Source organism: Scomber scombrus, chromosome 18 (genome assembly GCF_963691925.1).
Source record: "Scomber scombrus chromosome 18, fScoSco1.1, whole genome shotgun sequence".
Taxonomy (NCBI): domain Eukaryota; kingdom Metazoa; phylum Chordata; class Actinopteri; order Scombriformes; family Scombridae; genus Scomber; species Scomber scombrus.
Window position 1 is genome coordinate 9,422,097 of NC_084987.1, and position 10,103 is coordinate 9,432,199.

At 38.8% G+C, this 10,103-nt stretch overlaps 1 protein-coding gene and 4 non-coding genes across 5 annotated transcripts; all 5 read left to right on the plus strand.

Annotated features, from left to right (window-relative positions):
• The first annotated feature begins 1,136 nt into the window (after positions 1-1,136).
• On the plus strand, positions 1,137-3,875 carry rps11 (ribosomal protein S11). The gene is made up of 5 exons (XM_062438401.1): positions 1,137-1,197; positions 1,644-1,784; positions 2,308-2,383; positions 3,093-3,222; positions 3,688-3,875. The coding sequence occupies exons 1-5, from the start codon at positions 1,183-1,185 to the stop codon at positions 3,809-3,811; spliced, it is 486 nt and encodes a 161-aa protein (XP_062294385.1). The 5' UTR covers positions 1,137-1,182; the 3' UTR covers positions 3,812-3,875.
• On the plus strand, positions 1,976-2,057 carry LOC134000310 (small nucleolar RNA SNORD35). Its single transcript, XR_009927411.1, has one exon. It is a non-coding gene; the product is annotated as a small nucleolar RNA SNORD35 (small nucleolar RNA).
• Positions 2,896-2,979, plus strand: LOC134000329 (small nucleolar RNA SNORD35). Its single transcript, XR_009927429.1, has one exon. It is a non-coding gene; the product is annotated as a small nucleolar RNA SNORD35 (small nucleolar RNA).
• LOC134000311 (small nucleolar RNA SNORD35) lies at positions 3,507-3,588 on the plus strand. Its single transcript, XR_009927412.1, has one exon. It is a non-coding gene; the product is annotated as a small nucleolar RNA SNORD35 (small nucleolar RNA).
• Positions 3,876-4,246: 371 nt separating the features above from the next.
• On the plus strand, positions 4,247-4,328 carry LOC134000328 (small nucleolar RNA SNORD35). Its single transcript, XR_009927428.1, has one exon. It is a non-coding gene; the product is annotated as a small nucleolar RNA SNORD35 (small nucleolar RNA).
• Positions 4,329-10,103: the final 5,775 nt, after the last annotated feature.

The window sequence follows — 10,103 nt, forward strand, 5'->3', positions numbered from 1 at the left end:
AGATACTAAGCCATTATTTTGACATATCATTATTTGTTTGTCACAGCTGAAACTGGATGGCGGTAAAAGAATCAGATTTAATAACCTTCTCTGAAGCTGATGTGACTTAAGTGACACCATGACGTAAATCAATGGGCGATGAGCTCATGTGGCGTTGATGTTTTATAGATCCATTCACTGCAGTTTGGCTAAAAAGATGTCTTAAAAATCTGGATTCAATATGGTACGTCATCCCAAATTCCTTTCTTTTCTTTTGAAGTGTAACTTTCTACCAAACAAACTGCACATCAAACTGTCAAAGAGACAGAAAACATAAATTTGAGAAGGGCTTGGCTTTTGCCTATTAAGTAAAGATAAAGATATACACTTCAAATCCTACATAAAATTTACCCCACTAATCATCTTATTGGTAAGTTCATGAATATTGATGTCTCTTGCACTTTTTGTAAACATTATACAGACACAATCTCACACCTGTTATTTGAATGTGAAATATAAAAAAAAGAAATTGGACCGATGTGATCTGGAGTTTCACCTTTCTGAAGCTCTCAACTCTGCATACTCTATTAACCTTAAATATATCATCTTCTACTATAACTCAGAGAATAATGCTGCAGAATATCTTATTAATTTTATCATTCTTTATGCCAAATTGTTTTGTTCATAAACACAACTTCTTCAAAACTCCACTTAAATGTGCACCTTTCCTCCTTACTCTTTATTAAATCAGTAAATAGTAGTAATAAATAACAGTAAATAATAAGAAAAGCAATTAATTAATTAACCACTACGAAACACTATTCCATGAAACCTCTGACTAAAATATATATGAACCCCCAAATTTTGTATTTATTCATTTATCTATGTAATTATGTTATTTATTATCTTTGCATTTGATTTGTTTATGTCATATTCTTTATTTCCTCATATTTGTAACTAATTATAGACGACACCTTGTGAAAGATTAAACTGCAAATAACCAATATTTGTTATAAGGATGTGTTTTTACCGCGCTGTGGTTCCTTTAGTAAAACTAAATATAATAATTATTAAAGAATAAAAATATTTTTGATCGGATTTTATTTTTAAGCCCCGCCTTTTCGCCGACGTCATTTCCTGCGCCCAGTGCTCTTCCGTCCGTCGCGCGAGTGCACAGGCCTCTTTACGACTCGGCAGGCAAAGATGGCGGACGCACAAGTACGTTCAGAGAGATGGCGTGGTGAATTTAAGTCGATATATTCACGTTAATAAACATTTTAGTCAGTCAATGTTTAGCATGTCTCTTTATATTGTCCTTATGCACAATTATGAGCCATTTAAAACCACATGCAGGCTTTAATATTAGGTGTATGTTACCGCTTAGCCGACCCTCGTGTGACTAGCCGGGATGCTAACTAATTTAGCCTCCACATTTAACAGCCTGCTTTGTATAATTGTGTCATTTACAGCCTGTACGACTCCACTTTAAAACGTTATTCCTTGTATTTAAGTTGAGGAGATTATTGTTTCAGCTAAGGGTGCTCGCAAGTGTCTATAAGAGGAAGTAACTTTATAATTCTTGATCCTGTTAGCCAGGCCGGAAAACGAGTTAACGTGGTTTCCATGTTCCAGATCTTAATTTTTTTCTCCTTGTTGTCCCACAGACCGAGAGGGCTTATCAGAAACAGCCCACCATCTTCCAGAACAAGAAGCGTGTTCTGGTCGCTGATGGTGGCAAGGAGGCTAAAGAAAAGCTCCCCCGCTACCACAAAAGTGTCGGGCTTGGCTTCAAAACCCCAAGAGAGGTAACACGAACTGTCCAGAAATGTCTCCAAAAGTGATGAAAAGATAGTCAGTAGATTGTATGTTGTAAATGTTTTTCTTGTTACTGGTTTTCCTATCCTGCAGGAGATCTGACGAGGGCTCAAGCTTAGCACCAGCCAAATACTGCTAATAATTTAAATGGCTGGTATTTACATTTATTGACATATTTAGCTGCAAATGATGTTTTTCTCACGATGGTCTTCCAAGCTCAGAGCTTTGACGAAAATGCCTTATGGCAACACTGATGCAGCTTACCGTTCCAATCAATGTAGCTGAATCTTGATCATATCGGATAGATTTATGACCCACCAGCCAAAAAAAAATTATTGAGTAGCTGCTAAAACTTTACACCCATCTTTATTCAATCTTTATTTATATAGTGCCAAATCACAACAAAAGTAATCTCAAGGCACTTTTCACATAGAGCAGGTCCAGACCATACTCTTTAACTTAATTTACTATTTACTATACTTAATACTAACAAAACTGTCCTTTTCTTTCCAGGCTATTGATGGCACTTACATTGACAAGAAATGCCCCTTCACTGGAAATGTCTCCATCCGTGGCCGTATCCTCTCTGGTCAGTTTAATACTTAAACATGTTCTCATTGGTGCTGGCTTGGTGTGCTGCAGCAATGCTTTTGTATGGTTTCCTGTTAACTTGCTGTCTGGAAAAAATCACACTGCTTCATAATCAAACTGGACACATGGTGACCAATCAATACTCAAAAGTATGTAAAACTGTACTATGGTTATTCTCTTTAATGCAACGATCTTGTATGTGATCCAGAAACATATTGTGTTCAAAAACACAATCACAGATTACGTAACAAGACCAGGCAGTGGAGGGTTCCTCATCCTGGAGACTAAAAGCCTTTTGAATGTAAGTTGAATATAGTATGCCAATTCCTACACTTTGTGGGAAGTGATATCCATCCTTGGTTACAGTTTTTGTGTACTGAGTATTGATTCATCAGTTTTGGCTCTGTGTGCAGTTTTCCTGCCAGCAAGTCAACAGATACCTATGCAGATGTAGCAACCCAAATCAAAAACTACTTGCTGCAAACTCTAAATCGATTCCTGTTACTGTCCTGCAAATGATGTTTTTCTCACGATGGTCTTCCAAGCCCGCAGGGTTCTGACGACAATGCCTAATGGCAACACTGATGTAGTGACAGTCATATCTTTAAATGTTTTCAAAGCCTCTTAGTGTTTTGACCTTGATGCAGTGTCCATGAAAAGTTGTTCAACATTGTTGGGGAAAGTCTAATTCTGTTTGTGGTCTATAGGTGTGGTGACCAAAATGAAGATGCAGAGGACCATCGTTATCAGACGTGACTACCTGCATTACATCCGCAAGTACAACCGTTTTGAGAAGAGGCACAAGAACCTCTCTGTCCATCTGTCACCTTGCTTCAGGTACGGCACCTCTCATATGTTGTGAATTAGGGTTCCTTAAAGTCACAGCAAGTGTGGCATTCAGAAATATAAGCTTTAGTCCCCAGACATGGCTATTTTAGAACATTGTGTATGAAAGGTCTGTAAAAATGGTTTTAATTTCACAATTGTAGCCTACCATTGATTTTCTGTGCAATGTGAATTTCCCAAATGGATCACAGAAAATATTTTCAGTAAATATGCTCCTCTGTTAAAAATTATAATTTATATATATTATATATTATATTATAATTTTTATATTTAGCTGCAAATGATGTTTTTCTCACGATGGTCTTCCAAGCTCAAAGCTTTGACGATAATGCCTTATGGCAACACTGATGCAGCTCTCCTCGTTTTAATTCATGCGTAGTTGAATCTTGATCTTAGCTTGGTGTTGTACAGTTAAAGAGAAGTTCTGACCTGTCTAATTGTGGTCTTTTTCTGCAGAGACGTCACTGTTGGAGACATTGTGACCGTCGGAGAGTGCCGACCTCTCAGCAAGACTGTGAGGTTCAATGTACTCAAAGTGACAAAGGCTGCTGGAGCCAAGAAGCAGTTCCAGAAGTTTTAGGTGTGTAGGTGACTGTGAGCAGGAAGACTCGTCTCACTGTCAAATAAAGAAAATCTTGTTTAAATTGGCTTTCTGATTGTTTTTCTTAGTCCAGCATTCAACTCGTATTGATTTAGAACTATAAATCATACATGTGCTGTTTCACTTTATTGTAGTTTCTTTTATTCCTAAGTATATTCAGTGGATAAACTGGAGTTAACTTTGAACACCAGGTTGTTCAGACTTGCCAAGAAAATTGCCATATAATAAATATGTAATCTGAAAATTCAGAATAAAATCCAAAAGTGGTCAACTTGAAAACTAGAATTTGTTTTTATGAAGTTATAAAGCAAGTGAGGTACCTAGAGGCACAAGGTGAACCCCGCCCCCTGAAATGGATCACAGAAAAGATTATCAGTAACAGCTCCTGTTTTATTATATTTATTGACATTTAGCTGCAAATGATGTTTTTCTCACGATGGTCTTCCAAGCTCAGAGCTTTGACGAAAATGCCATATGGCAATACTGATGCAGCTCATTCTAGTTAATGCGTAGTTGAATCTTGATCTTAGCTTGGTCTTGTACAGTTAAAGAAATTCTGACCTGTCCCATTTAACCCTCCCCCCCATTAAGAGTGGCAAGGCAATAGGTACACAAGCATGACTGTCTAGTGTTTAACTCCATAAGCGTTAAAAGAAACAGCACATCTGAATTTTATCATCACTATTATAAGACCAATCCAATGGCTGATAGAAACTGAAGCCCAGACTGCCATGAGATGTATAAAAGACCCTCTCACTCATTTTGCTAAAGATGATACAGTGCTGAAGAATTGTCAGATCAGTTTTTACACAATTAACAGTAATCAACTACACAAATTCTCATACCTTTTACTTATGGAGAACATGAAACCAAGAGTTTGAACATTTATCAGAATTAGCCTAACTGACTAAAAAGCTTTCTGAGAGATTAAAAAACAAGTGGTTTATGATGAAGGGCCAATACCCAACACTATGAAAATATACTGGACTTTACAACCTAAAGATCCTACAAGGTGGTTAACCAAAAAAGCTTAATCATATGTGAGAAGCAAATGAACATTTATAAATGTAGAGGTAATATAGAGATGACTGGAGTGTGTGCAATAAAGTGGAACGACATATATAAACACTTTTTGTTTTCTGAATTGAAAATGTGTCGACTGAACACCAAACGACTAAATTCACATTCACTTATGTCCCTATTGCCAAAAGTTACTGGGATCTGTGTATATTCCTGTGCACTGCAGCGCCCCCCATTGGTTCATAACACGTTTTTCTACATTGAACAAATCAGGCCAGCAGAGGGCGACAGATGACTGTTTTGTTAGTAAGCGAACAAGACTGATCCAACACATCCATCATAGCACCATAATCGAGCTACTAAGAGCTCTCAACAGGTTACAACTCTTTAAATGAGCTTCTGCAGACTTCTGTATTCTATGCATTGACTTACACATCGACAGTGCTGGTTTTGTAAAATAGTTCATTTACAATAGTACTGTAATGTATTAAAAACCTCAAATTAAACATTTCTAAAAGCAATTACATAAGCAATAATAACTGCTTAAATTTAAATGGAACTTCCAGTGTTTACGACATCTGCAAATGTTTGGATAGATAGAATTAGTTTTTCCATAATTCTTGATCTGACCTTACTTTTAGTGACATGAGACGAATGTCATAAAGATACACAAAGGGAAATTTGGCAAGACCATAAAACTTAGTCACAAATGTTGCGCAGTGCAGGATTTTACAGTATGGTTACAACTTTAAATAGCACGGAAGCTTAAAATAATACAACTGATGTTTTGCCTCACATAACAAGCCACAACTTTAAATCTTATTTTTTTCTACACACAGTGATCAGCTGTCTGGGTGAACAGAGGAAAGGATTTGTGGTCAGTAAAAAGGAAAAAAAAGCTATTTGAAGTTTGAGGTTGCATCAGGTTGCTTGACGTGTCACTTTTACAAAGCTATAACTGTTATATGATGGCTACAGCATCACTCTAATGATGCCATCGCCAATGATATGACCTCCTTCCTTTGTATAGTTACAGACGTAATGATGCTCTATAGTGTCTGAGATCCAGATAAACACATGCAAATACATACGCTCAACAAGCACAGATCTCAGTGTATTCATGGCCTGTCTGCATCAGCTGAGTCATTTGCATATGTCCTTATTTCTGCTTGAGAAGATGACAGTTTTCCTGTATGGGAATCAGTAACTCAGCCCCCCGCCCCCTCTACTCCTCTCTGCCTGGCCGTCTGTCTACTAAGTGCCATGGCAGAGGAGTCACCATTAACATAATGATGCTGTACATGTTTTTTCCCAATGCTGCAGTGAATATGGACCATATGGTGATGACGTGAAGAGGAGAAAGTGGTTTAATGTGAGCTCAGCCGTGAAAGTGCTCCCATTGTTTAATTATGGTTTTGCTTTGAAGGAGAAAAAAAAGCCTCAATGACAGTTTTCACTTTTGTTTTTGTTGTGCTTACAAAAATCCCAGCTCTCCACCCATGCTGCAATATTTACCTAAACAGCAGTGTCTCAGCTTCAAACCACAAATTGTCCTCTCTTGTACTGGGGCTTTCCCAGCTCCTGCTCTCTACAGGCGCAGACACTATGGGAGGGTGGGAGGGCTGCAGGATGTTCTATGAATAACAGGCCGTCTCACGAGCAGACACCCCAGGGAGCAGAACAGCCCAGCAGGCCACCCAGCCCACATGAGTACATGCTCCCACAGAGTGTTTGTTTGAGGGCAGAGGTCTGATCCCCCAAAATGTCCGGCAACCATAATAAACCCAAGCCGACAGCGTTACGCTGTGATGAATGTGTGATGTTAGAGAAGTCTGTTAGTGTAGTCGCTGGTTGTCTGCTGGCTATTTGAATGACAGAGCTGAAGACATTGGTTTACTGTCTTAATGAGACTGCACACAGAACCATAAAATAAAAGTCACTGTTGTAAAAAGTAGTTGTTTATCACAGGCAAAGATCTGTAGTACAGAAGTGATGTTAGGGTTTGGTTGTCAGTGTTTTCAGAGGGAACACAAACATCAATGTTACCAGGCAATGTAACAAATGTTTGGATCTAGTAAATCTGAACTGTAACCACATGATTAAGTGACACAGCAGCATTTTTATACTCACCCAAGCTACATGACTTTTTATGGAACTATTTATAGCCTTTTGATTTTCTGCCATTCCTGCAATAAAAGTCACCTTCTGGACATATTCTTGGTTTAATTATGCGTAATCTTATCTGTAGCTGCAGTTCATGGCTATCTTTGTTCTTGTTTTATTGCAAGTTGGTCCCAACATGTGACATGAAACTCATGACACCACAGGATGAGCTAAGATACCCTTTAAATAACACATTTTCTGCCTCACATTTCGGAAGATTCTCCAGGTGGTGATGTGAGCTTCAGTGATGGAGAAACCAGCTTCTCTCCATCTCATGCTTCTGCTGAACATTTGGAGGCATTGCCAAAAGGTGAACAGTGTAGAGAGATTTAGTGCTTCATCCGTCACAAGCCGGTGACCCATCCGGGCTGGCAAGGTCAGAGCAGATGGTGCTTGAAATTAATCTGCTCAATTAATAGAGAATGAATCCAGAAATGATAACTAATGACAACATAGCAGGGCATGTTTATTTTGACATTTGAATTAACAACATTACTACATTTTACTGTTAAATCGCAACATTTTTAGAGTATTGCCACCTATACTGTTACTCTGTATGGGCGCCTCTCCCATGTCTGTGACAGGAGACACACATTTATTTGAACTGTCGTACTTCCCTCACTTCACATGCCTCCAGTCTGCCAACATGTTTACCCAGTGTCATAGAGCATACTTGCGGTCGTACTTTCTTGTGTATCTAATGGCAGGGATGTTAGCTCAAAGGGTCAGCCCAATGAGGGTAATGACCACTATCAAAACAGTGGCCTTCTGGTGGCCCAGCAGGAGTTTGGGCAGGAGGGGGGGTCGTAGTCCCATGCTGGACCCCTTGGTTCAGGGTTGTTTGGAGGCTGTCAGCAGCACCTAAACTGTTTTTCAACAGAAACAGCAGCAGTAGACCAGATCTGATGGGCTGAACAGATGGAGGCCATGTTATGTGGTGGAGTCACGGCTGGAACGGATAAAGCCCCTCATCCTTTGGTCTCCTCTGTCAACACTGAAAACAGGCCTCATTTAAGGCTGTGCTACATACAGAACCAGACTTGTTTACAAAAAATGATTAAAATATATGTAGGCTTTCCGGCTTTTACATTTTAATTATGTGACCTGTCTCATATGGACTATTGATCTGAAATATTATTAACAGATGCATTGATTGGGTCGTTCATTTATTACAGATCCATTCCAGATCTCTGCTGAGATTGGATATCTTAGTTAACTTGAATGTCTTTGTGTTTTCTGAATATTGTTTGGTGGAGAAAAATAGCATATGATACTCATACTTTTTTTTACATGGGTTATTATAGACTATTTATCTGGAACTGAATCAAAGATACATTACTGTAATTGACATACGTTGATGAATAAATGTAGATTTTAGTTTAGGTTGTGTTAAGCATATCATATTTATACTTGCTTTATAATGCTTTGTGTGTACATATGTATTACATTTACATTGTTGGATATCTCCTGAGACATTTTACGTAGGCCATTCATATTTGTATGATGTCATCTTATTGTGCTGTTAGATGCTGGTGGATATGCAGCACATATTGGTTGATTAATGTGCTGGAAGAACTCCATGAAGAATGGCTCATGAAAATGTCCAGACATGAAGATGACATAATTCATTTGTTTCTGTATCTGGTGTAAATGTTAATGTAGTCTACTCTTCAAGAGGAAATCTTATTCTGGTGTTGCTGTTTAATTTGCCATTGCTAGTTTTTTTTTACTGCAATATAATATGCAACCAATAGACCCACCAGTTTTCAGCAGCTTTCTGCAGGGGTACACAGCAGGAACACTGTGGGCTCCACTATGGGTCATCATACGGTCAGCCTCCACATCTGGACATGTCATCTCAGCCCTCCAGATCTACACAAAGACACAAAGACAGCCACTGTTCTTGGTCCAAAGACAGACTAATGTCTGACAACATCCTGTTAAAAAAACACTATTGTATTTAGCCACAAATAAAAGCTCATATGAATAGCCTGTAAACTTTGCTTTTACATATTAAATGTGGGTTGGGGTTGTCTGCTGTTGGGGTGTGATGTCAGTGAAAGTAGATATATGGGCATGTCAGGATCAATTACTTAAAGGCTAGAGGTTCTGGTCACAGTTATCAGTGTCTGATATCTCCAACAGCACCATGAGCTTCTTAACTGATTCAAAGCCATTTAACAGATGTGGCTGCTGCTCTTCAATCGCGTACTTCTGTTATCTTATCAAGACTGCTGAGAGTATTCCGTCTCTGAAAATGGGTGTCAGTGCTTTGTGAAAACATCAGTAATGCACTTGTCATTCTTATTTTTCACGTGAATGAAAATTATCTGATGCATAAAAAGTTGATCCATTGCCATAGTTCCTGCAGAGCTCTATATCAAAGAGTATCAATTACAAAACTTTGATTGATCGTCGTTCACCTGGTCTGTCTGGTAAACTGAGAGCTTTACGACCACATCATATAGATTTGCACGACAGCTCCTAATTCAATATTCTCATGTTCAGCCGAGTTCATGCCTGTCTGTCAGACAGACTTCATGTCTGGCATGTGTGAGTGCGGTTGGCATCTCCAATTTTACACCATCTTGTCAGATCAAAGTGGCGGGTGGCGCTGGTAGGTCACAGGACAGGGTGTTGCGTGCAGCAGCGCTCTTAGGTCATGTGTGAACCATCCAGCATGGCTGTCATCAGAGCATCCCTGGGGTGTGCTCTCACTGACTGATGGCCTTGCATTGCAGCCCCAAAACCTACAGCTCAGAAAACTGGCAGGATCTGGACTGTATATCTAGCAAATGCTATTTTCAGTGCTTCATGGATGATGCTAGGTGACTTGGGTCTGCAGCTGGAATACATTTATACACAGTCATGCTCTGTTATTCATACACAAAGCAGAATTTGTAATTTTAAACCACAGCAAACACAGTTAGATTATCATTAATGATGCAAAAAGAAAAAAAGAATTACTACACAAAGACTTAAAGTTGCAGCCTTTTTGTTTGCAAAGGTTTCTTGCATTCTTTGAACCCGTGTTTGAGAATGTAACAAAAGAACTGTAAAGTGTAACACTTCTCTCTATAAAAGGTAA